This window comes from Orbicella franksi, chromosome 8 (genome assembly GCF_964199315.1).
Source record: "Orbicella franksi chromosome 8, jaOrbFran1.1, whole genome shotgun sequence".
In the NCBI taxonomy this organism is placed as follows: Eukaryota; Metazoa; Cnidaria; class Anthozoa; order Scleractinia; family Merulinidae; genus Orbicella; species Orbicella franksi.
In genome coordinates, this window is record NC_138152.1 from 13,368,400 (window position 1) to 13,396,124 (window position 27,725).

Genomic DNA, 27,725 nt, shown 5'->3' on the forward strand with positions numbered 1-27,725 from the left:
TACTAGTCCGGCATGTTCCGGGTGGTTCTGAAATATGTCGTCTTCTTGGATTTTCGATGCCCGGATATATCAGAATAAGTTGCATCGCTTTTCAAATATATTTACTCTCACGCTTCAGGTGTAGAAGACTGTGACCGGTAAATGTACCGAGACAATGGAAAGGGTGACCTGGGATGTCATAGAGTTCTATGGTCAAAAGGCACAAATCAGACTGGTCGACAACAGCTCTGGTGGTTGGGGTCACATCAACTTTGATGATCTGAAAGGTGACATCACTTGAGCCTAGGGCAAAATTTCGTTACATTCAACCGGTTGCGAAATGCGATACCAGAGCAGTATAGGAAATTGATAAAGATACGGTTGTAGTAAAATAAGTTAGAGTAAGGGTTCTAACCATTTAAAGTGCTAAATGCTTGTAAGCTCTTTAAAAGGTGGAAAATAAACTTACTTTTAAACTTCATGGCCTTATTGTTATTTTGTGAGTAAAAATGAAAGTGTTGCCATCAAATAGTTTGTGTTATGGGAAATACGAGATTGGTGTGAGATTGGCAAGAAATAATAACTCGATCGAGCACGTTCCCTTTTAAACTGCATATCCCGATATTGGGTTGCCTCCAAGCACCAGTTATTTTCGTTAACGTTATCAGCCATAGTTCATTTCCAACTGACGTCAACACCGCCACACTCGATGACCTCTAACAAAGGAATTCGAATTACTTTCATTATTCCTGTCATCCGTCAGAGTCTATGCCATTTAAAAATCTCCGGAATGGTTGCAGGCCGACCTATACCGTTTAAAATAAAGTACTTGATGTTTGTAAGCTCCTTAAAATGTTGGAAATAGACTTACTTTAATCTTCACCGACCTTATTTTGTGAATGAAATGAAAGTGTCGCGACCAGATTCCTTCAGTTCGTGTTTTGGGTCGAATTTTGGGAAAATGCGACATTGACGTTAAATTGCCAAAAATCTTACTCGGGCAGGGATGCTAAAATTTTTTGATAAAATATTTGGGAATCCAAAAAATAGGTAATTTTCCGGTTCCTCCTGATTTCCTTATAAGAGACCTAGTTTCTTTGACGTTTAATCAATGAATTGGTGAATCGATTTAAATGTAAGTCACAAGATAGTTTAATTTTTACAGACTTTATTCATAAGTTCAGGCATACATTTTACTTAAAATCACATCACCAGAATGATCGATTGAACCACACCGATAAAGCTCACTAAGCCAGGGTAATCCACTATTTCTCTCTGCCAATATAGTTTACCTACAATGTCAAAATTAGGGTAATATCGATCACAACATTTGACTAAGAAATGAGTCGTTTTCATTCCTTCCTTCATGGTTAGATATAAATTCCTTAGCGTTGTTCATTTTTTAGCGGTACTCTCCATAACGGACAAGTTAACTTCCCTGTTTCCTTGTTTGTTGGCTTCTTTCCTAACGCAATAGAGATAATGGACAAAGGTGCATAATGCACGTGAAGATCAATTGTTCTGGTCATTGTATCATTACGCCTGGTGTTTGGCGACGTACTCGTTGCCGCGTTGCCGTTGTGTAAGGTCCCTATTTACTCACTACCAACGTCCTGGACAGGAAGATAACCGATAGTTCAATCAGATTTACAGCTGTTTCATAACCCAGAAAATTTAATTTAAGCCTGAAAAAGTATGTTATGATCACTTCGGGTTGGTCTTTTTTTATTGATTGATTGATTGATCGATTGATCGATCGATCGGTTGATTGATTGATTAATTGATTGACTGATTGATTGATTTAGCAATTGATTGATTGGTCGATCGATTGATCGACCAATTACTTATTAAAACATTCATATATTATAATCATGATCAGTGATCAGCAGTTGGGTGAATTACATGCCTCAGCACTGCTTACAGCTCAACTTGCAGTATGCCTTCATGTAGGCTGGAGTTTTGCTGCATTCCCCAAGTTTCGCCCACCCGGGACAACTTTTATGCGAATCTTTGCACACAGGTACTGCCGAAAGTTAAACAAAAGTAAGTGTAAAGGTTAGGAAAATAATCTTCGACGTCTTGTAAGACGTCCTGATCTCGACTAACTGACGGCCTGTCTGACTGTCTGACTGGCTGCCTGGCTGCCTGGCTGCCTGGCTGCCTGGCTGCCTGGCTGCCTGGCTGCCTGGCTGCCTGGCTGCCTGGCTGACTGACTAACTGCCTGGTTGCCTGCCTGCCTGCCTGCCTACATACCTGTCTAACTGACAGACAGACTGAATCACTAATTGACTGACTGATAAACTGGTTTAATTATTGAACTGACGGATGCTGAACTGTTGGAAGTAATGGCTTCTTGTTTTCCTGATTTGATTGACCCAGTCAACTATTTTTAGTGTCCTAGACCGTATAGCATACACAACACAATACGGTAATTGCTTAATTGTCTAGGCATTTTAAGTATATTAATTTATGCATAACTTTTAATTCAAAGTTTAAATCAACCGTCCCAGTTTTCCGGGTAAACACCGAATGTCAAAAACAACACAAAACAAAGAAAAATCCATCAGAATTCTTGTGTGCTTACCGCAGACGCCGCAGCTTGCTCGACAGTTAACTTTCATGAAGACCGTATTCTTCTGACACTCCCCATTGTTAGCATATGCCGGGCACAGGACTTTGTGTTTAGCGTTATCCTGACAACTAGGACTGGGGAGAGTGACTCCTGCAACAGTTAGGCAAATAATTTAGAGTACTTAGATGTTTTGAGAAACACTCCCGTGCTATAGTAGAAAGTTTTTCTAACTTGTCAGCATGAACGCTTCATTTGTTTTAATCAAGCTACCTAAATAACGGCTCTCAACATTTAATGTATAAAGAATGTGGCACTGTTCAAAGCAATTTGAAACCGATGTTATAAACAGTGTTTGTGAGATGTAGTTTTCGGCTTATCGGCGCCTTTGCCACCCGGAAATTTTGCAATTTTGGAAAGCCAACATCTCCTTCTGTATTATAACCATATATCTTAGTTAACTACTAACTTTCACTAGCTCTTAAAATGTCTTGAGTTAAACTTAATATAATTAATTGTTTTTTTACGCAAAGGGAAAGTTTCCATGAATTATTTTAAGTCCATGTTTAGAATAGAGCATTTTACAGTTGTCTGCTCAGTGACCTGGCCTTTGGATGGAAACGAGGGTGGAGTTCACCTTGTTTTGATACAGACTTTACTGCTTTTGCTGTGTAAAATAAGTTGTTCTGATGCTAACTAGATGCATTTACATGACAAAAGAAGTGAGGTCTGTATCAAAACAAGGTCATCTTCAGCTGGGCTGCCATCCAAAGGCCAGGTCACTGAGCAGACAACTGTTAAATGGTCTATTAGTACATCTAGAGGTCTAGGGATCTAGAGGGTAAAAAGGTAGGGGTGGGGGGGGGGGGGGAGGCATAAAAAACCTAGTATATACACGCTTACATAAAAACCTAACATCATAATTACAATTAAATAGTACTCGCAATTTTCCGGGTCACACTTGGATCTCAAATAATCAGCTCACCACAAGTGTTACAGCTTTTTCGACAGTTAACTTTCATGAAGCCAGGGTTCTTCTGACACTCGCCGTTCTTAGCCCAACCTGGGCAATGGACTTTGTGCTTACTGTTATCCTCACAACTGGAACTGGCTCCTGCAACAGTTAGGCATAAGTCAAGAATTTTTAATTATTTTGAGAAACATTATCCCCTACTGGTATCATAAAGGAATCGTTTGTGATTCATCCACGAAAAAATCAGCTCTGAAAATAATACGTATTGAAAGGGTATGACATAATTAACTGTTCCAAGAACAAAACACAAACTCAAAACACTATGGGCTTTTTGCCAAATGGAAATTTGCAAAATTTGAACGCCAATATAACTTTTATAGTGTCCCAAAGAACTAAATATTTCGCAAATTACTAAGTTTTAAAAGTTAATAATTGTATAAAAAATGTTATCATTTCTCTGCAAAGTTGTGTGCTGATGAGACCAAGTGTCAACATTGACGTTGAAAGAGGAATCCCCTTTAGATCGAGGCACAAGGTTGGCTAAGTCTAGGAAATTACTGCAATTTCTCTGTCGCTCTGAAACAATATGATAATAAGTTACTTTGGAATACACTTCACTCGTTCTTCGTAATTCATCATGCTCTTTCCCAGCCTCAACTGCCCTGGTTCTTAATTTCTAAATATGTCGTGACAGATCTCGTTTCAGCCTAACATTTTAAGTCCTGGATAGAGATAAGTTATCTAAGGTTTTGTAATCGTTTTGTAATAGAAAATATATTTTTCACGACAAATACACTTTTTTGTGTATATTTACCTTGGCAAACCTTGCAACTTTTCTTACAGTGTCGCTTCATCCAGACTTCGTTAGAGGCGCATTCTCCTTTAGCCGCCCAAATGTGACATGTGTGATAGTCATCTTGACATTCTGATGGAAGATAAAAGAAGATGACCAAAAATACGATAATAGATGATGCATGGTAGACCTTGAGACTTGCCTGGACGCCGGGACCCTTATTTGCAAATCCTAGACTTCAAGGAAACGAGAAGTCGATGTTCGTCACAAAGGTTACGAATTTTTGAAACCGAATTAAAAGTTTCCGAGACCCAAGATTCCCTAGCTAGATTTTCCTAGCTTCAGTTATTACATTGGTAAACGTGCATGTTTAAGCCAACACAGTATCTCTTATCAGATGCTACTCAATTAGAACTACGTCTTCGTGTTTCCGTGAAATTTTTAGCTGTTTGGTTATTTTCATTTACTGACCAAAAATTACGTATATTAAATAACGCGTTATAGTTAAGTAATAAAATTGATGGAGATTGAGGAGGAGGAGGACGAGGAGGAGGAGGCGGAGGAGGAGGAGGAGGAGGGGGAGGTAGAGGAGGAGGAGGAAGAGGCGTCGGTAGAGGAAGAGGTGGAAGACGAAAATTACAGTGAGGGTTACTGGTAATGTAGGTAATAACAGGTTGGAAGTAGTCAAGGAAGACAACACTTGAACTGAATTGTGGTGGTGTTAGTGCTGGTGGTGGCGAAGGAAAGCAATGGAATGCTGATTGTCTTAGCGGTGCGGTGGTGTAAGTGAAGCAAGAGTTAACAATAGGTTGCGGAGGAGATTTAAAGAGGAGTAGGAGAAACAGAAGGAGGAGGAGACGAGAGAAGAGAAGAGGAGAGGATAGGAAAAGAGAGCAGAACAAAGAAGAAAAGAGTGGGAAAGCAGAGTTAGAGAGGAGAGGAGAGGAAAGGAGCGCAAAGCAGAGCAGAGAAGAGAAGAGGAGAGCAGAGGAGAGGGGAAGAAAGGAGAGGAGAGGAGAGGAGAGGAGAGGAGAGGAGAGGAGAGGAGAGGAGAGGAGAGGAGAGGAGAGGAGAGCTGAGCCGAGCAGAGCAGAGCAGAGCAGAGCAGAAGAGAGGACAGCACAGCACAGCACAGGAGAGGCGAGGACAGGAGAGGAGAGGACAGGAGAGGGGAGGAGACAGACAGACAGACAGACAGACAGACAGACAATTTATTTCAACACGGTATCTCTTCAATTACAAAGAATTGGTTTCCAAGAAAGCCGTGCTAAGAAATTACTCAAAACAATACAAAATTTCATGAGAGAATAAAGTTATTAGTGTTAACTGCCATTGTGGAGACTGAGTGTGCAAAGTCTGCAAAGTCTGCAATGCGAAATTGTAGCCACAGTCACTGAGATGGCAAGCAGTGCTGTCTCGAATCAGGCTAAAGACCTCAGTAAGGTACTCAGGAGCTTTGGTATGCATAGTTTTATGTGTTGTGATTGCATTATGATGTTGACGTCGAACTCCAAGAGTATCCCACTGAAGTATTCTCAAGAGAGGAGGAGAGGAGACGAGAGCCGGAGAGAGTAGAGCAGAGCAGAGCTGAGAAGAGGGGAACAGAGAGTTTTGTTTCCAGAAGAACTTAAGGACTGAATTCTCTAGTTACTACATACATGTACAAATTCCTTCTACAGCCTATTAATACCATCACTTACTGCACAACCCATCGTCTATGTACACATCGTCAATGGCAATATCTGAGTATCCTCGCTGACCAATTATCCCTTGTATCGTGAGCTATAAGCAAATGGGAGAAAAAGAAAAATATATCACTGCGTAAATTACCTATTATTGATTTTATAAAGAATCAAACTTGGACAATCTTGAAGCGAAACAAATATTGAAGAAGAAAAGTACAGCTATTTTCAAAGGCATATTTGAAACTAGATAAGAAAATACCAGAAACTGTGTATAATTTGGAAGCCATAATGTCATTTTAGCGCTTGCTAATCTTGTCTTCGTCGATGCAATTTATCGTTTTTGTTGTTGTTGTTGTCTTTGCTTTTATCGTTGTCACATAAATTTCCTAGTATCATTTAGCTCCCACAATGGAACGAACAGTATTCTGAGCAATGCTTCAGAAAACGAGCGCAGAAATCAGGCTGCGTCCTTACCTGGTACCGAAATCCCACATCGACATCAATGTTACCAATACCCTTTTTCCAACCCATGCCTTTGTTTCCTTTTTCGGAGAATATTAACCAGCTTACACCGTTCGATTGTTCCAGCTTGATTGCTAGGGTACCCATTGTTTTACCATACATGGTGTAGTAAAACTTCAGACACTGTCCTCCATTTTTAGCTGCTATCCACGGACTCACTAAATCAGCTCTTTCTCCAGGTTTTCTGTATGAAGATTCCACGTAAAGGTAGTGTCCTTGGAAATATTTGAAAAATATTTATAGTCAGGGGCCTAGTATGATTTCTCTACATTTCAATTATCAACAAAGATCTACCTTACGCTAGGCTGCGAAACAGTCACAATTTTTATTTTATCGTATGTCTACTGGGGCTCCTCTAAAAATGTTTCATGTCAGATCCGAGTGTTTCTTACTCATCCTCTCAACGAAAGTAAATATTCAAAAACTAGCATGCCAGGATGACGAATAACCAATGTCGCGACCAGAAGCCGTATCCATTTAGCAATTGAAAATCATATCAATATGTGTCTAGTAAGTTATTGCTTTAGTTTTGGTTTTATGAAGCGCCATTGAAAACCGCTCTATACCTTACCTGACCCAGATGTGTGATCTCTACTGGGACCTGTGTCGATAGTTTGTGTATGTCCACTGTGAAATTGCCAGTCCAGTTTATCTATATAAGAATTCTTCCACATCCCAAGACGAGAATTTTCAAAGTCCACGTCGTCGTCATCTGTTGAAAAAGAGACTATGGCTGTAAAATCATAAAACAAATCTTTAAGTTGTCCTGCAGAATATGAAGTAAAAATTCGCAAAACTCTAGTAGAACCCCTTATTATATAGCTGAGAAAAACTGCTTCATTATCATTGGCTGAAAACAATCAAATTTATCGTTGATTTTCAATTTGCACTGAAGTGCAAATTAAAGCGTGCGCGTTTGTAAATGTCTCTGTCATATAATAAATGAATAGCGCTAGCCTGCTGAAAGCTCTAGCTGTTAAGGATTTAATATACTCGTTATATTTGAAAATTATTTCAAAAAAGAAAGGCTTTTGCAATTTTAAGACAATTCCGAATATAGCTCTTTAATTGCGCTCGTATTCATAGCATTCGCTATCCCAGTCCCAAGTATTGAAAGTTACGTTCACACTATTTGTTTTCTTGTATTTAGTTGGGGTTGGGGAGGAAAAGCCTCACAAGGGGTGGATTGTATTCGCGAGCTTGGACGTTTTTCATATCATAAATCAGCTCCTAAAAGTACTATAGGTATAAAGAAGTAAAGACTCCTTGCTCACCAAGATTGCACCTTTTTAAGATACACATTTTACTTTCGTATCCACTGCTAGCGCAAGGTTTCCCGTAGTGACCAGGTGGCGGATTGTTACACTTGCGGACTCGTCTTCTAACGCCGTCGTTACATGTCTTGCTGCAGGAGCCCCAGTCCGACCAGCGACCCCAATTACCATCGATAGGGGCTGTTAGGTAAGCACACGAACAGTCACGTGGTTATTCACCATGTGTAATTCATACAATATTCCAATTTTTCGTAGCAGTAGAATAGTAAATGGCGGGACATTTTAAAGCAATGACGTAACGCTTGAGTTTAGAGAACATGTTTTACTTCATCAGTTCCTGCTTGTTATTGACTATTGCTTATTGCAATTAACGTGATACTTATAGCTAGTCGTTTCTTTTTGGTACTCTTAATTCGGCGACATTTCAGGCGAGTTTGGCTAGGCCATGGTTTGTATGGCGAGACCAAACGAACATGATATTCCGTCGAAGCGTGCCAAAAAGGCACGATTAGGAATTTACCGTACCCATATTCGGCCAAGTGAAGATATGATATCGTAGCCATATCAGGTCAGTGACGTGGTGCACAGGATATCAGGACCGTAGACACGGCTTCTGATTGGCTAATTGCGAATTTGGGTACGGTAAGGATACAAATCTGTGAAAATAATAGTAGAAGAGTGCAACGAAATAGCGAATTACACACGGTCATTCCCATGTTTACAAATTAAATTGCAAGCCGGCTTCAAAAAATTGTAATAATCTGTGTTCTCAGGGTTGTTTGTTTCATCTTGGACTCGGCTCCATCAAGAAAGCCTTCCGTATTGAATTGAACAAACAACTTTAACACTGACGTTGATTTAACACTCTCACTTTAGTGATTATTAATTGTCTTCCTTACGTTTTCTGTTTTGTTTTGTTTTTATCGTTTTTTTTATTGTAAGTCTTGGGTATTACGAAATATTTTTACAGTTCTGAATCACTTTTGCGTCTTCTGTGTTTCGCTATTTTGATGCACGTTTGTCTATTTTTATTTTTATAGTAATCCGCACTACGCTGCTTGCAATAAGCCATTATTCATAACAAGCATTTCTTTTTTATCAACTGTATACTTATGTAATCACATAAGTGGAAACATTCTAGAACTGGCGATGGATAATGAAGAATCCGAGATCCTAAACTCAAACGTTGGGTGGCTCAAACATCTGATAACAATATGTACAATATTCTGCCCAAGCGCCGGGGGACGAATTTGTCTTTGCCAATCCACTGATATCAAGAGAAGATCAAGGTAAGAAAGTGAAACCCTCATACTGACCTTATGTCCAAGATAATCAATCTTAAGTTATTTTTAGACATGGTACCCAGTTCTTTTGCGGAAGTTACTCGCGCGATACGTGGACAGCTACGTTGACATTCGGACAGCCACATGGATACGTGGACAGCCACCTTCATCTTCTCTTGACTGATACACAACAGCGCGAAGACATGCTTCACTATATTCAAACATTGAATGCTGTGTTGCTGCTGTGACACCGAGTTGTAGGTTTTCGAAATTAGCCTCCTACATGGTTACCTGGACATATAGAAGGCGGGCACTTTTGTTTGTCTATTTCCACTCCGTACCCATTTACATTTCCACCACAAGATTGTGTGTTGCCTGAATGGTAGCAGTACCTCTCACGGGTACGATAGCAATTGTCATCACATGGTGTCCAACCCGACCATGACGTCCAACCATATGATTTAGCTGTGAATAAAAAATTGGAAAAAAACAAACAAAAAAACAAAAAAACAAAAACAAAAACAGCAAATAAATAAATAAATACATAAATAAACAAAAAGTGAGTTCCAGCAGATGAATAATCAATTTATTTAAGCTGAATAATATATTAACCACCTCTGGACAAGATGTGAAAAACGCTTATCATATTTTGTGTGTATTGTCACACTTCTGGACCAAATACCAAAAAAACTACTACTCACTCTTACAGTCGTATAAAGCGTTTATTTTCACCACATCTCTTGCACTGAATCTGCCCTCTGGAGTACCAAACTCCATGTTCTCGTTACCGATAGCTACAATGGTCGGGTTACCGTTCTTCGTAAACGATCTTCGACTATAGTGCATAACGGATTGATAGTCATAAGACACGCCCAACTCATCAATCGTTCGCCAACTGTACTTGTCAAACTGATCTTTGGCAACTTACAGGAAAGAAAGAAAGAATGAAAGAAAGAAAGAAAGAAAGATGATTTTCGTACAGGCTAGCTGGTGATTCTACCTGGAATAAATAGAATTAAACTGGTATAATACATTATCAATTTAATGCAATCTGTCAAATCTGTTATCATAAATTTCACCCAGCAGAAGAATACATATAGGCCATAGCGTAATACCACTTTACGATAGTGACCTCGTTATTATGGCCACTTGTAAGACTCGAGGAAAGCGTTTAGGCTGTCGTTTCCTGTGCTATTCCTGTTTAGACGGGGACTAAGGCAGATTCCTCCCTCCCTTTCTGAAAACTATTCTGTCCTGTCAATATTTGGATTCATCATTTATTTACGATATTTTGATTCCATTTTCCACCTGGAACATGGCATCATTCGTCGTCTTTCCCATTATCGTTTGGGCCTCCAAAAAAATCCTCCTACAGATCTCCATAGCTCCCGCCCCGAAAGAGCGACACTTGTTGATATGAATTAACTCGATCGTTTCTATATACCTTTCCAGTCATTATCATGTCACACAAAATTGATGGATGTAAAAAGCTTGCGGGGAGCTCTTAAATTGATCCGCTATATAAACGGGTTTGCATTTTGGACTACATGTATGTACCTGTATGAAAGTTAAACAGTGTATAGTAATTCCGTAAACGTTTCTTTTTGAGATCTATAAAATAGCCTGATGTTTCATTTATATGTAAGGTGGAAATAACTTTATTAATTATTTCCAACGGGCTTCCAACTCGAACCTTTATTTTAGATTGAAATCCTCTTAATATCAAAAAAAAAAAAAAAAAAAAAAAAAACTAAAAACAAGAAGCCGTAAAATTCACAGCAAAAAAAAAAAATATATATAAGAACTGTCTTGACGGAGATCGGTGAGGAAGCGCCAGAGTGTAGACGAGTGCTTTGGCACTCCGATGAAAAGTTCGGAGAAAACGCACTGAAATACCTCTCCTGCCCCCTGGTTTTAATCTTTACTATTCAAAACGTGTAGAAGCAGAAGTATGCCACCAAAAAAGCAAGTTCAGACCCAAGGAAAGCGAGCGAGAGAAGGCAGTTCTAATAGTGACCAAGATGACGACACTATTTACCTTGAAACGCTAGAGCGGATTTCAACACTGGAAAGCAAAGATAAAGAAAATACGAAGAGATTAGAGGATATGCAATCTGGTCTCGACCAAGCAAATGCGGAAATCTCTCTGCTACGCGAACAAGTCAAGTCGCCAGAAGAATCCCTTAAATTTACACAAGCAGAGCATGAAGAAGTCAAGGAGAGAGTTAGCACGTGCGAAGAAGATCAAATGAGGAATGAAGATGAGCTTATCCGACAGAATATTTACAGCATATATGGGATAGAGGAGTCAGACACAGAGAGAGAGAGAGAGAGAGAGAGAGAGAGAGAGAGAGAGAGAGAGAGAGAGAGAGAGAGAGAGAGAGAGAGAGAGAGAGTACTGTACAGCTCAAGTCAAAAATGTTATGTCCGCTTTGAAGATATAGCGAAGAAATAGTCAATTCAACGAAATTCTGTGGCGTGCATCGTGTAGGTAAGTCTAAACAAGGTAGGCTATCTCCGATTTTTTTTCTTAGGTTATTTTTTAGAACATTTTCAATTCTATATCCAATTTTTATGAGAACGCTATTACCTTTTTAAGCTTTTAAATTTTTTAAACATTTCAGCGTATCTTTTAAAGTAGTTAGTTTTTTTATAGATATATATTATTTATACATGCTCTTTTTATTTTACGTTATACAGGGCCCCCGTTGATACCAGTCCTGCGACTGAAGGGGTCACCCTGTTTAAATATTGATTATTACTATTATTATTATTATTATTAGTGGAAGGCCCAGACTGGTCATTGCGCGTTTTACTTGTCGCGAAGATCGAGACTTGGTTTGGCGACAACGATACAACCCAAAAGGCAATCGTTATAGCCTTGCCGAGGACCTGCCTCCGGCTGTGCGGAAAATCAGAAAAACGACATTAGTACCAGCAATGAAGGAAGCACGAAAGATGGCGGGCACGAGAGCTAAGATCACTATCATTGGAGACCGTCTTATTGTAAACGGAAGGCGTTACACTTTTGATCAAATTCTAAAAAAATAGAGTGGAAACAATGAAAGCTGAATTACAAAGTTAAATCAGACTCGTCTTAATGTTATTGTTTTTCCTTCTTCTTCCTTCCTTTTTTTTTTTTGCTACAGATCAAGAGCTTATCAAATTTTGATGTAAATGTTTATGTTTACTCGAAGTGCCAAAGAAAAAAATACGTTTGTTTAAGGTCGTTTGTATTTCGCAAAATAATCTTTATAGCCGAAAGACAGTCTGAAATGCGAAAAATTAAATGTATTCCTTCGCGTTCAGGTCTTTTGGACCTTTTAATGTTAATGTTATTCTTTTTGTTTTATTTTATGTAAGTACGTTTGGTTTTTCACTTGGTTTGCGTTGTACACACAGACAAACATATCTAGAATGTAAATCGGATGTTTTTTTTTTTATATCAGCATGCAAAATCAAACTCCAAAATGCAAATTTCAACAGTCTAATCTGTCAGAAACTGTGAAAACTGTCGAACCGTATGAGCGGTTTGTTGGTCCTCTGGGATCTGTGGCAACACCCTTTGCTTTAATTCTTAATGACTAATCTTTGTGATATCAAAGGCCTATCAGTAAATGGCAGGGGACTAAACAAATCGCTAAAACGTCGCGCCGTGTTTAGATGGCTGCATCATCAAAACAGCTCCTTTATCTTCTTGCAAGAAACTTACAGTTCAAAAGAATTCGAAAACGCCTGGCGAGCAGAATGGGGAGGCGAAATTGTCCTTAATCACGGTACAAATCATAGCAAAGGGACCATGATTCTCTTTCATCCAAAATTAAATTTCAAAATTGAAAAACAAATTATCGACAAAAACGGTAGATACATAATTTTAGACGGGATGTTGTCAGATACACGACTTGTACTTGTAAACTTTTACGCACCAAATAATGTCCATCAACAAGTCTTCTTTTTTAAAGAATTACAACATGAACTTAAAGACTATGCAGAAGAAACAATAATCACAGGTGGCGACTTTAATTGTACGTCGACTGACACAGATAAGAAGGGCGGCAATCCTTTCTCCCAGAAAATACCAGTAATTCAAGAAATTAACAAATTAATATGTAATATGTATGAGCTAACTGACATCTGGAGGCAAGGAAACCCAAACGAAGAGAAGTTTACCTGGCGAAATAAGTCTTTTAAAATGCAATGTCGTCTTGATTATTTACTTATTTCCAGACAGCTAATGAACCTGACCAACAAAAGCACAATCCCTTTCGCTCCTGCAACGGACCACTCTGCTATTTTTATTCTCACTTTAAAAGTGAAGAACTCAAACAAAAGAAAGGTCCAGGTTTTTGGAAATTTAATCAGTCACTCCTTCATGATGAAAATTACATGTCATTGTTGTGTGTAGAACTCGAAAATTTCAAGCAAAAGTACACTGATGGCGAAGATTTAAATCTGAGATGGGATCTGATTAAATGGAGATTAGATGTTTTACCGTGAAATATTCCCAAAACAAATCTAGAGAAAGAAAATCCACTGAAACCATTTTCCAGAACCGCATTAATGATCTGTTTAAAAGAGCTGAAGCAGAACCAAATAAAGAGGACTATGGAATACAAGACAAAAGGTGCAATTCTAAGGAGTAAGGTGAGGTGGTACGAAGACGGCGAACGCAACACCCGTTACTTCTATAACCTTGAGAAAAGAAATCATGAAAAAAGACAATTGCAAAATTAAAACGCTCAATTCGAAATTCTGCGAGAGCAAATGGAATATTATAAAGCTCTTTACACTTCGGCCACGCATCCTGAAAATTCAAACGATGCAGGCTCCGCTTTCTTCGAAAACATTACCCCTCTAGAGGATACGGACCAGCAAATGTGACAAAGAAAGTTCTCCGCTGAAGAATGCCTAAAACCATAAATGATTTCCAAAACGAAAAATCGCCGGGAACAGATGGATTACCTGCAGAGTTTTATAGCTTTTTTTGGAAAGAATTGCATCTCGACATGATAAAAAGTTTTAACTTTGCTTTTGATACAGGAACTTTGTCAATTTCTCAAAGAAGAGGGATTATTACACTCATCCCGAAACCAAAGAAAGACACCACATCACTGGAGAATCCCAGACCAATCTCTCATCTTAACGTTGACTATAGAATACTGACGAAAACAATTGCGAAGAGATTAGAAAAAGTTCTTCCAAAAATTATTAACCCTGACCAAACCGGTTACGTTAAAGGCCGTTATATCGGTGAAAACGTGCGTTTAATTTTGGACATAATGCCATATGCAGACGAGAAAAATGTCCCTGGAGTTGCCCTTTTTATTGATTTTCGAAAAGCTTTTGACACTATTGAATGGGATTTCCTTATCGACACCCTTAACAAGTTTAATTTTGGACCTGACGTTATAAACTGGGTGAAAATCTTTTACAATAACGTTACCAGCTGTGTCTTAAGCAATGGCCATGCGTCAGAATTCTTTGCTTTAGAGAGGGGTACCAGACAAGGTTGCCCTCTGTCGGAATTGCTTTTTGCGATAGGTATCGAAGTTCTTGCTAATGCAATTAGAAACAAGACTACGATAAAGGGAATTAAAGTAGGTGAGAAAGAAATCAAAGCGTCTTTATACGCTGATGACACTACGGTTTTCGTGCGAGACCTGGATTCTATACCAGAACTACTGGTACTTCTAAGACTTTAAATAGTTGGAAGAAAATAAGCCTTATGCTTCTTGGTAAGATAAACATCGTTAAAACGTTAGGTCTTTCAAAATTAATTTACAATACATCTGTACTCGTTATCCCTGAACAACTAATTAAAGAAATTAACTCCACAATTTGTGATTTTATTTGGGATGAGAAGCCCCCTAAAATCAAGAAATCAACTATTATTGGCGAGAGAATACATGGAGGACTTAAAATGACTGACCTTAATATCTTGAATAAAGCCTTAAAAGTCGCATGAATACCACACATAAAATCCGAAAACGTAGCATCCTGGAAAATCATCCCTAACGCAGCCCTAGAGAGATATGGTGGATTACACTTCTTGACAAATTCCTGTCCTTTAAAAACTTTTGTTTCAGCTCTAAACGCCCTTCACCCTCTACTTCGGTCTTATTACTGCTATCACAACTTCTTGGACGTCAGTATCTGAAAATCCTCCTTCGCGATGCCCAGAAAGTGCGGAAAAAGGAGAAATCAGTTCAACCAATATGTGTACAACTTGCTGTTGAAAAAATTCTTCGTAGCACCTACTGCTGAAAATAAAATCTTAAAGCATGGTTTCACCCCGGAAACCGTCCAAAAAGTGTACGAATTACCTTTCAAGATCAAGTGTGACATCAAAATAACAATGTTTTAATATAAGATAATACACAACATTCTCCCAACTAAAATGTCTCTTTTTAGAGCCAAAATGTCTGAAAACGATTTATGTCCTCAATACTTGGCTGATACACACTCCCTAGATCATATGTTCTTACGCTGCTCTTCCGTTATAGCCTTTTGGAAGACCTTTCAAAACTGGTGGACAAGTAAAACGAAACAGCAACTAACATTATCAAATAGTGTGATTTTATACGATGTTTTTGACAAAACGGAACATAGATACTCTGAACTATGTGCTTCTAATTGCGAAATTTTCTATATACTGCAGCTGCCTGCACGACGAAAAGCTCTCGTTCGACAGTTTTCTCATACTTCTGAAAGAAAAATTAAAAATAGAAAAAGAATTGCATTTAAAAACAAGTCTCTTACTGCTTTCTAAAAATCCTTTCAAAATATTATTTAACTTGCACTGATGACGTGTTTTCTTTGTTTTGTTAACTAAGTAATGTTTTTTTGTTTTGTTTTGTTTTTTGGTTAGCAATATAATGCTTATACTGCACATATATAGCAAAGCTGGCAGTGTTAGTAGTGCTGCCTTTTGTTTGAACTTTAAAGCAAAAAAAAAAAAAAAAAAAAAAAAAAAAACTGGACATTTTCCAAACTGTATTGTTTTAGATATGTAAAGAACGATGTAAGTAGTCTTAACGATCATATTGTACTGTAAGCAAGTATTGTGCTGGAATATTATTATTTCCTCTTTTTATTTGTTTAGTTTTTTTTTGCCTATGCATATTGTGATTGTAAATGTAACTCAATTAAAAAAATTAAAAAGAAAAAAAATATATAAGAACTGTCTCAAAGTTTAATACAGAGACCTACAAACGATATTAAAATTAAAACTTATCCCTTATCTTAAGTGTGGCCGTGGAAATAACAAGTTCCGAGAACAGTAGCATGATATACCAGGACCTTGGCACTTTAATTTCAGGCATTGCAGACAGAGAAGTTTAAATTTTTTAATGAAAAAAAATCTTAGGCACAATAATTTTAACAGGTAAGGTAGGAGCAGTGGGAACACTTCTTACCATCCAAAATGTTGTGCCAGTATATCTTCACATATTTATCTCTGTTGGATCGCGACTGTTCGTGGAAGAAACCTAGCGTAGCATAAAACGTAATTGCCAGTGAACAGTGAACAATATGATGATATCTCTGATAGAGTCACTTTTTAGTATATTTACTGTTTCTTGGAATAAATTAGTTCAATGTCTAGTAATTAGTTCAATATTTAGTATTCAAATTATCGAGCCATAGTATCGTTTCGTGAGACAACCCGCTTACACTGATCTTAATCAGGAGAGATTTCCACCAATTTTGCTTACCTGCCTGTCTCGTAGACTTACTTTTGATTAAGGAACACGATAGACTGAGATTTGCGTTCATTTCCAAATTAAACATCTCGAAATTCATCCAAAATACTTCAATGTGCGTGGTATATATATTCAGTTCTCTTCTGTTTGGAAATTCGGTAAAGCATGGTCTCTCGTGTTTGAAAAATGACATCACACTAGTTTTCTCACCTACGGCGTGCATCATCTCGTGCCTTATTGTCCCCACCCAATTACAACCTTCCGCAATAGAGATGATCTGCTTCCCAGGCTCAGCGTACCTCTTTCCAACCCTCGACGAGCACCTGAATACGAGAGGAGAGTCTCAGACGATGTCAAAAATATATATATATATATCAAACTTGTGACTACTTTTAAAACTAATCGATTGATTGATTGGTTTAATTGTTTGAGTTAGTGAGTGAGTGAACGAGTAATAGTCAGTCATAGTCATAGTCATAGTCATAGTCATAGTCATAGTCATAGTCATAGTCATAGTCATAGTCATAGTCATAGTCATAGTCATAGTCATAGTCATAGTCATAGTCATAGTCATAGTCATAGTCATAGTCATAGTCATAGTCATAGTCATAGTCATAGTCATAGTCATAGTCATAGTCATAGTCATAGTCATAGTCATAGTCATAGTCATAGTCATAGTCATGGTATTTTCATATTTGCCAGTTTGTATTTGTAATGCATGACATCCTGAGTGTGAGTGAGTGACTGAGTGCGAGTGAGTGAGCGAGCGAGCGAGTGATTAATATTTATTGATTGATTGGTTGATTGATCAACTGATTAAGTGACTCAGTGATTAACTGATCGATTGCCTTATTGATTGATAAGGTGATTGACAACGTGGCTGGCAACAGCTGCTTGCAGCACTTTCCAAGACTCAGAATTCCATGAGTCACTATAACCACTCTTTATCAGTTGATGCTACAAACATAGTATCCGATAACGGCCCAATCATTGGTGAATTCGTCGTTGTCATTATCATGACATAATAACTTACCAAGATAAAGTTTGACTAATTAAGGACGTTTGTGCTAGTTGTCTCTGCGCATTCTTACTGCGCACGCAAATTCACACGCCACGTCATGCATCGATGCGCGCGCTAAGTAATAAAATGAACAATGATAAGGCAGATGGCCTTTGCTATAGCTTTGGCTAGATTTAAAGATCTTGGACGTTTGGTGACCCCTCTTTTTCTTTTGATGGATCATTTTATCTGCCGATTTTCTACGTTTAGCGAAAAAAAGAAGAAAATCTATCGACCATCTAACCCTGACGATGACCGTAGGGTCGAAAACGTTTTGGTTTTTCAAATTTTAGTAACTTTTGGCCTTTTATAAACATCTAAAATGCAAATATTATGACAACATTAGTAGCATTAATCCGTCAAAGTATAGCTGCTGCAAAGTGCTGGAACTGTTGCCAGCCACCTTAAACGACATAGATATATATATTGTGACATACCCATCCGTGTTTGAAAACGTAATGTAGTTTTTATGATACGCCCCGTGGTAAGGCACAAACCGCAGGCATGTCTTGCTGTGAAAATCTTTTATGACTTGTTGCACATTTGAAGTTATATGACCTAAATATGAATAAAATAATTAACTCAAAAGTATAGATCTGTTTTTCCAAAAACGAAAAAACAAACATCATCATCAATAATCACAACAACAACAACAACAACAACAACAACATAACAGTGCTCGCAAAGGAGTCTTGACTTTATTTGTTTGTATGCTGACATAGTTACAGTACTGTGCAAAATTAATGGAGACGATAATCGAGGTATAGAAAAGCTAAAATGCTTCCACGCTAATCTCGTCATTAATTTTGAAACCAGAAAGTTGGTCGACCGTTTTCGCTATATTATATGACCTTACTATAGCTAAGCTGATTACTTAATTAAAATTTACCAAAAAAAAAAAGAAACAAAAATCAACAAAGCAGTATGTACCGATGTATCTAATGTTTTACTGTTTCGTTTCTGCCTTCATCAGAGTACTATACTTAAGTTGACCACTGATCAAGTGCTGGTTTTCGATTAGATCGCGGGGCCGTGTCAGGTTAACTTGTTTTAAACAGGGCCGCGTTGTTCAAAAGCCGGTTAACGCTAACCAGGATTAAAAGTTAACCGAAGTATAATTTTTTGTTGTATGCAAATGTTTTTCACTTCTTTTATTTCATGTATTTTGAGATTATTCAAACTCAAAACAGAAGGTCAAACAATACACAGAAAACCTCACCGAAAAGTTAAAAAACTCAAATCAAAATTTTCGCTTATCCTGGGTTAGCTCAATCGCGCGGCCCAGCAGATCCGCTTTTAGGCTTGGCTAGATCCATATATTACTTTTAACGACGCTTTCATTGTGGTTGATATTTTTTACACTTGATTATATCCAACTTTTTTTTTTTTTTTGTATTTGGAAAAAAAAAAATAGATAAATAAAATAAATTTAAAAAAAATAATAATGATAATAATAACAACAACGACAACGACAGCGACAACGACAACGATAATAATAATAATAATAATAATAATAATAGGGTTCAGCTGATTCCTTGGAACAGGCGACGCTCTGCGATGTTCCTGTTGTAGATTTCATTGTTTCAGAACGCTGTTATCTATTGTTATTTTTAGAGATTTTTTATACTCTTATTAATGTCAGTAAGGTTGTTACTAATCTACGTCATCATTTAGTGCTTAATTTGATTCATAACGATGAATGATAATGCTACCAAGAAAATGGTTTGCAATCGAAAAAAGCGGATGAAAATATTACTATTTGTATCTGAATGTACTGTTTCCCTTCAAGCAAACAGTTCTAATTGGAAGCTATATATAGCTTTAAAGAAAGGTCGTTCCTATTATAAAGTCATATAAAGCAGTTTATCTTTTATAATAACGCAGGTGAGAGTCATTCAAAATTTGCTACTAAAAGTTATGTTAAGAGCAAAATCAAGCCCACTTATTTCAAGTTTTACTTTATTCTCTTTTAGGGAGGCGCAGTGGCCTCATGGTTAGTACGCTCGTCTCCTGATCTAGCGGTCTGGGTTTGAGCCCAGCCTGGGGACATTGTGTTGTGTTCTTGGGCAAGACACTTTACTCTCACAGTGCCTCTCTACACCTTGGAGTATAAATGGGTACCGGCGACGTTAATGCTGGGGGTAAACCTACGATAGACTAGCATCCCATCCAGGGGGGGAGGGGGGGGGGTAGAAATACTCCTAGTCGCTTCATGCTACAGAAACCAGGATAAGCTCCTGTCTTATGAGCCACTTGGCTCGTCTGCAGACTTTGCCTTATACTCTTTTAGTTGTTCATCAGTTGATGCCTTAAATTAATTTACTACATGAGTGATTCAGAGTTCCATTTAAATTGCCATCCTTAATTTCATGGGGGATCATTTCGGGGGCTGTACAGTACATGTATTGATATATTTGGTGTACTTTACTGCAACGGATATTTAATACGTGTAATTTAACAGAATATAACTGCGGAGGGAGATCTTATATCTAATCTGACATCCTTTCTCTCTGTTTCCACTATTTAACAATTAAATTATGAGCTCGAGATTTCTATATGAACAATAGCCTCCATTTGGCGCGAAAATATATACATCTTATAAGTTGTTTTGGTGTGCAATATCGCTTTATATTTTTATGAGTTGGGCCGCATTTTGATGAGCCCGTAGGGTGAGTTAAAATACAAACAACGAGTAAAAATATAAAGCGATGCTACACTAATAAGAGATTTATTATTCAACTGTTGCAGTCTTTGCATTGAAAGTTTTGTTTTGCGTGCACGCGCCAAGTTTAAGGTTACTTCCCACCTTCAGAGGCCAAAAAAATCGTTTTTTTCTTTTATTTGACAAAATTTAAGTTCGTCAATTTATCTAGTGTTTCCAAAGGAAAAACATTAAAAATCTCAAAAAGCGGCCGAGTTATTTAGAAAAAACGTATTTTCAAATAAAGTTAATAAACTAGGAAGGTGTCATAATTTTGTCAACGGGCGAGAACCCTAGGGAAATTTTCGCGGCAAACGCTCATCGCTCGTATTTCATGTCATTTGCATATTTTTGTTTACATCACGCACTTGACAAAAATTCCCACGTGAAAACTCTTTACGCTAACTCCTATGGAAAAATCAAAAGCAGAAAAAGTCCTTGGGTAAAGAAAATGAAAAAAAAAAACCGGCCCAAAGAAGAAAGAAAAAGCTCCATATTGTCAAGGAAAGAAAAAAACAAAAACCATGCCGAAAGCGACAAAGGCTCTTGGTTTGGCCAAACGCCTTCGACAATCTCGGCATCTGCTGAAGATCCGGAGCGTTCAAATATTCTTGGAACAAGTAGCTTCAAAATCAAAGTCAACGTCAGTGCAGGACGCGAACAAGATTCTTCGTCGGAATCTGGCGGAAGCGATGAAGAAAATGAAACCTGCCCAAGGGAACTCATTTCAGCAGTAAGGGTATTTCTTAAGCTGTCCGTCGATTCCTTAACGTCTTGTTTTTCAGCGGCACATTTTCCGCCTTAAACATTTTTGGCGCAGGTTTTGCCTTTGCCTTTGCCTTTGGCGTCTTTGCCCATTATATTACGTCGCCGTCCTAAATTGAACTCCACTGAGCGAGATAAAAAAAAAAAAAAAAAAAAAAAAATCATGTTGCAATGCGATGCTTTTCCCGAGAAATCTTGATCTATTGTCATAGACACTAGGTGGTCCTGTTGTTCCATTAGTTTGCAGTTTTATTAGGCGTGATAATCTCCGGGCGTGGCGCGAGTTGTTTACGAACCTTTACAAGCTAGAGATAATGACAAACCAAAGTGTGTCGGGAAATTTTGATTTTTGACACATTTTTCCCGTGGCGTCCATTTACGCAACACGTCTCGCATATTTTTAGCTACTCCAACTTTAGATGAGGATATCTAGACAACCAATCAGAATATCGAAAAAGCCCGACATACTTTTGTTGATTGATGCCTTGTGAATAAGACTGTGCAGCCATTTTGCTCGTTCTGCGGAATCCGATACCCGATAAATTCAATAGAAGAAGCCTCGGTCGTTTCACGCCTTACCGCCTCCTGACACTTCCTAAAAGAAAGCATTGTTGAAATTGTATTTTTTTTTCGTAAAGTATAGCTATTAAGCTTTCTTATGATATATAGTTTGTTGGGATTTTATTGAAACTGCCGCGCGTACGATTTTTTCCCCGAAGGGCACCCGGGAAGGTGGGAAGTAACCTTACTGAATTTGAAAACAAGTTTACTGAAGGTAAATCATGTTGAATATAAACAAGACTTCAAGAACGATTTATAACGGAATTCGACAGAAGTCTCAACAGCTGCAGGTTGTTCAAATTCGGAAACGGGTTTCTTGCGATCCTGGAATATTTTAACTTACTGTGATAACAGCTTTTGGGCCGCTTACGGTTGTTATCCTTGTTACAACAATCCAGAGGGAAACACGCTTGCAGCGACGGAGTTTGTCAGCCTCCTAGAGGACTCGGGATCTGTTACAGCAAAGCAATCCAACGGGATGACAGAGAATACGCAGTTCTTGGGTCCAACAGTAGAGTTTAATCCACTAAGGTACTCGGAACGTACCCGAATATAACCAATACGGGATAGTGGTAACCGGCGTTCCACCACCAGGGGCGTAACCGAAGAACAATTTACAAAACACCTGTATTTATGCTAGACTCTAAACAAGTGATCTAATATTTCGTTTAGTAATCCTAAACCCCTATTGGTTGCCAATGAGCTCATTGTTGTTCTAAGGCTATTCCATCATAGGCAGTCAGTTATTCTGCTCGTAAATATTAACAGCTTACAACTTCAGGTTGTTCTTACTACAAGGTGTTACAAGATAAAATAGATAGACAAGTGGTTACCATGGTTATTGGACTTTCACTTGACTGCTAACTGTTGGCTTTTTTATGGTTATGAATATCGGCAAATTCTCCCCTCACATTACGCATCACAAAATATGGATGAAGAAAAGTCAAAGTTGTTTATTGTGAAAATCATTCAAAGTTATACACAACTGACGAAGAAGTAGCCTTAAAGTAAATCGCCCTCGTCATTCTCGATAACAATTCGACGCTTCTTTTCATTCTGGGCAATATTGCGCTGAAAACTGGAAATTGTTGCTGGCTCGTACTCTTCTCCATTTTACCTGCGTGTGTTCAGAAAAAAATATTGGACAAAAGGTGGTCAAGCTCCGTCGCAGGTAGGTTTTCAATCCTTTCATTTGTAATACCTTTACTTTCCAGGCAGTGGAGATGAAGAGTGTTCATATCAGTGGCCGTCTTCTTATTTGTGTTTGCACTTTTTCGTTTGTTTATAAAAAAAAAATAAATAAATAAATAAAATCGTCAATGGCCTCCTGACTTCCGCCGATGCCTGTTTCAGTTTCTACATCAGACGTTTCCAGATCTCGAGAACAATAAAATTCGCTTGGTGAATATTCGTCTTCCTCGTCCATGTTGTAAGCTCTGTAGAATATCAATCTTTTAGGTAGTTTCTTTGCGAAGAATGAGAGTATTTACACGTTTTCTTTTGGTAGTTTTAGTAGCAAATCTTGAATTTGCCGACTTTCGAAAACAAAAAAATACACAGCCTATGACCGTTCCCGTGGAAACGGTCCGTATGGCGAAATCTCGACCAAGATAGATCCAATCAGAACGCTCAGATTTACCTCAAGACTATCTTGCCATATAATAACGCTGTATATTTGCGAAAATATTTGATGGACTACAACAGGTGATAGCTGATGAGGCCGAAGACCTCATGAACTATCAAAAGTCGAGAGCAAATAATCTAATTATTTTAGTAGAATTCATACTACAATTTACTTCGAATAACGGTTTCCAATTGTTTCATTAACCTTTGCGCCTTAAAAAAGATCGCTGGGATTGAAATGTCATTTAAAATTGAAGCTGTGTGCGCACGCACCGGTTTTTTTTTTTTCAAAAGTCAAGAAACCGTTTATGTCCTTCGTTTAGTCTTCTCAGGAATTTAATTATCCATTTGCATCAAACTTTTCCTCCAAAACTTTGGAAAAACGAAAAAGACCCCCAGCCACTGCACACTAATGGTTGATGGTGTGCAAGGGCTCAGCCAATCGGATTACAGCGTTTGCATTAGTATACTAGTAGAATTCTAATAGAAGGCTACAGTAATATTATTATATTATCATTATCAATAAACTACTTTAATTTTGACTCAGGTTTCATTTAATTCAGTTGATACAGAGATTGAAATATAATATTACATAATTATTTATTGTTTTGTCGCGTCAATAATAGCTCAAGGAATATTTCACTAACTTCTTTACTTGAACCGTTGCACGCTCTCCGCGCGCGGAGAAAACATACCAAGGCCTTCATAGCCTTATCCTAGAACACAGCAGAAACATTCAGCAGAAAAGAACAAAGATACATACTCATCCACGAAGGAATGTGATAGGGTATAATACGACTGGTCCACAGCCTCTTGCGCGTTCTTAGACCATTTCTTGAGTTCGCGCCATGTCTTATGTCTTCCTCCAATTCAGGATCAAGCACAATGTCGCCTTCAGAAAACTTCGAAATGTTTGCTAACAGAGAAAACGAAGTATACAGAAAAATTAATAACCAAAGAAACAGCAAAAAGCCAATGGAACATTTGTAGTTATACCTGCTTCGAAATTTAATTAGCTGTGTCAATTAGTTGGAGACTCCAAAAATCGCGATAATAATAAAGACTACATTAATCTGGGGAGGGGGGCGGGGGGGTTATCCGATAAAGATTGGGTGGGGATATGCAGCCCGCTTCCTAAAACCTTTACCCTATTTATGACCAAAATCTGCGATTTGCCCTACCCTATTTATGGCTTGACCAAAAATTCGAGACCCCATTTATGACCTGGCCCGAAATCAGTAGCCTGTTTCAGACCTAACTTATACTTAGTTTCCTAGTTCAGACCGATGTTAAAGGCATCGTGATCATGAAGGGCTTTTTTATCGGTCTTATCGATAATTATGAAACAGTAGTTTCTAAAAAACGTACCTAATTCAAGACTACAGTGCAAAAACCATACCCTGTTTTGACCAAACTGGCTTAAACCGATATCCTAATTATGACCAAAACAGCTTAAAAACCATATCCTTTTGGGCTGCACATACCTACAAAGCCCATATAAGGGAGAGCCCACCCCCCACCCCCCACCCCCGGGACAAAAATACTGCTACAAGAAAAACATTTGCCCTCCAGTAGCAGTCGTGCTGGCTTGGAAACCCACGGGACTAATAACTACCTGATGTACATGTAATTTATCCTTTACCCTCAAAATGGTTTTTAATTGCTGGCTGGCTGTGAAAAACTATCTTCGATTGTTTTTGCCAAGAGAACAATAGATAGGTAAGGCGTTCTGGCCCTCCTGTCACGCCCTTTGATGGTTTTTGCAAGTGCAAACTTAAATTATAAATTATGTGTCTGCGGCCTGGGTAATTTTGACAGGATGTTTACTGGGAGTAGAACTACGTACATGAATTTATTAGCATGTAGCAAAGATATTTGAAGAATGCTCATTTGTTGGTTACTTAGTGGACACGAAATTTTAATTTTCTCTGGTCATGATTAATTTTGATAAACTGGCTCGTTGTACATTTGCGCTGATCGGCAAAACTGAAAAAAATGTTCTGGATTGCAAATTTCATTTGCTGCCCTCGGGGTTGCAATGTATATTCAAAGTTGTCTCTCACTTAGCTGAAGCTTCCTTACCTTCGTTTGCTTCCTGTATTCTATCAAAGGCGTTACCACCCAGGCTGTTGTTCCTGTTATCACCCAGGCTACTGTTCTGAGCTGTTTGTCTTTTCTTTCTTAGATGCGCCATGTTGACTGCCAAGATACGGCCATGAACATTGTCGTACTCTAGAATCAATGTTATCAATGTTATCATTTTTCTGTTGTTGTTTGCAGAGTCTGCATGTTAATTTCTTATATATTTGTATTCTTCATTAGGTTCCAATCTTTCACCGTACATTCAATTGCGCTTTTTTTTTTTTTTTTTTTTCAGTTTGGCTAAACAGTGACTTCTGAGGATGTATGTAAGACTGTTCACAGCCTCATACGTGAAAGAAAAAGCGAGCGAAGCGAGCGCGAATTACGCGGGGGTGGGGGGGGTACGCAGTCAAGTCTTTCGTTTTGCGCTGGCGTCCAGTTCTCTCACGATTCTCTCCGCGCATTCAACGATCGAATAAAAATCGAGAAAATAGAGGGCTGTGAATAATCTAGATGTATGTTGACGCATGACTAAACGTTAATCTTTAAAATTTTACAAAGTGCGTTGTTTTTTTCATGTTTGTCACCGGGCGCAGTGTGTTTTTTTTTATTCATACTGAAGTTGAAGTTGAAGTGACCAAAGGATAACAGTGTTTGTGATTAAGTTCAACTATTTTAACATCTGTTTACAGACCAATTGTCCTCTTACAATCTGTTTGTTACGAGAGAAATCATCAGTTTTTTTTAAGCTCGGGGAACATCAGTAAAAATATTTGTGTGTGTGTGTGTGCTCTGGCTAACGTAATTGAGGGATTTTAACTTGGATATTGCATCTTGAGCTGGCTCTTGGCCCCAACATAGAAAAATGCTGATGAAAAACCACTAGTGTAAAATATTAATTATCAAGTCCCTCCTGGGTTAAGGTAATTGAGCTAGGTTAATAAGTATGTTTAAACATGGCTTGAAAACATACTCTGAAAAGGAGAAAGTCAAACAAGCTTTCACAGTTATTGTAGTTATTGCCTTCAAAATACCGACCCTGTGCTCTTGAGAGCAGGATTATTGAACGTTATTGATAGCTTCCTGTTCAATATTTGTCGTTGTGAGTTTAACCTTTCAATTGGTTTTGTCCGATCTGATAAGTGTGGGAAAAGAGGGTCGTTTGCAACTTTCTAACAACATTGTAACAGGATAGTAAAGGAGCCAGGAAGCGAATGGACTGCATGTGAAGCAAGCAAGGCTGTTACTCTGTTATTGATAATCCCAATAATGAAATCAAAGATAGTAAATCCAACTTTGAATATTTTGAATATTTCGGTGTTGATCTTATCCTTAAGTTGCCATCTAAATCGCTGCTGGGGTGTTCTAATATTAGAATTCTTTCTTTAAAAAAATGTAAATACAGAAGAGCGACAGAGTCGAGTGTCCACATATTATATGAATCCTAGTTTCTCTTGGACCACGTGAACTCTCCGTAACATAAGGGTATTCTTTTTGTGGAGATGGCGTAACGCGTGTTTCGACTGTAAAATCTTTCGACACCTTGTCAATGAAAACGGCCAAGCGATCGTTCGCCATGACTCGGACCGCTTTAAGTTTTCAGTCAAAGTTTTGTAATCCCTTGAAATCTTTTCAGTGATATATTTATACTAAAAACGGCCAAGACAAGTTTTGCCGAAAATTGAGTCAATTTCCGGAACTTGAACTCTCTACTGAGCTGATCCGGCCAAAATATAAACAGAGCAGTAAGTCTCCGACCCCTGGGTGGAAAAGTCCAGTTTTGTGGTAGCATGCGAACAGAGACCTAACCTCTGACAAAATCTTTTGCACCGAATTTCTTGATCAAAACTAACTCGATCACCGAACGACAGGACTTGTTGCTTTGTTGAACTCTCTTTCTTTGCTGTCAACTATTTCTGACCTTGTGCAAACACTTCGTGTCTGGTTAGCTGTTACCATGTTGTCAAAAGTATCTAAGAACTAAACCATCCTTTTCATAAAGGACTGGTTATACTTTATAATTATAATGAACTTACTAACATTTAAATAGATCTAGAAGAGCGCCATGCCTATTTTGTCCCGGTAGCAAGAGCGTTTCTTAAGTGCCCCCGTGACTAAGCTCAGAAAGACTAAGTTGGTGTACACCCATAACAAT

The 27,725-nt window shown here is 38.2% G+C and overlaps 2 protein-coding genes across 2 annotated transcripts; one reads left to right on the forward strand and one right to left on the reverse strand.

Annotated features, from left to right (window-relative positions):
* Positions 1-1,163: 1,163 nt before the first annotated feature.
* LOC145495160 (uncharacterized) lies at positions 1,164-25,795 on the reverse strand. The gene is made up of 15 exons (XM_081474737.1): positions 25,571-25,795; positions 24,252-24,404; positions 18,276-18,396; positions 16,989-17,101; positions 16,494-16,565; positions 9,780-10,001; positions 9,370-9,543; positions 7,796-7,975; positions 7,093-7,233; positions 6,474-6,736; positions 6,015-6,096; positions 4,336-4,446; positions 3,534-3,662; positions 2,564-2,701; positions 1,164-2,002 (listed from the first exon to the last, which is right to left on the reverse strand). Exons 1-15 carry the CDS (start codon positions 25,746-25,748, stop codon positions 1,887-1,889), a joined length of 2,193 nt encoding a protein of 730 aa, XP_081330863.1. The 5' UTR covers positions 25,749-25,795; the 3' UTR covers positions 1,164-1,886.
* LOC145495871 (uncharacterized) lies at positions 10,906-12,451 on the forward strand. Its single transcript, XM_081475461.1, has 2 exons — positions 10,906-11,588; positions 11,862-12,451. The coding sequence occupies exon 1, from the start codon at positions 11,030-11,032 to the stop codon at positions 11,531-11,533; it is 504 nt and encodes a 167-aa protein (XP_081331587.1). The 5' UTR covers positions 10,906-11,029; the 3' UTR covers positions 11,534-11,588; positions 11,862-12,451.
* Positions 25,796-27,725: the final 1,930 nt, after the last annotated feature.

Bases quoted from the DNA above. Each gene is read 5' to 3' on its own strand.
- LOC145495871 (XM_081475461.1), top strand. From the start codon at position 11,030: ATGCCACCAAAAAAGCAAGTTCAGACCCAAGGAAAGCGAGCGAGAGAA.
- LOC145495160 (XM_081474737.1), bottom strand. From the start codon at position 25,748: ATGATAACATTGATAACATTGATTCTAGAGTACGACAATGTTCATGGC. The intron at 6,097-6,473 runs GTAAGGACGCAG...ATTTGCTTATAG, and splicing joins ATGTGGGATTTCGGTACCAG to CTCACGATACAAGGGATAAT. The intron at 4,447-6,014 runs GTAAGTGATGGT...ATCTTCCATCAG, and splicing joins CATAGACGATGGGTTGTGCA to AATGTCAAGATGACTATCAC.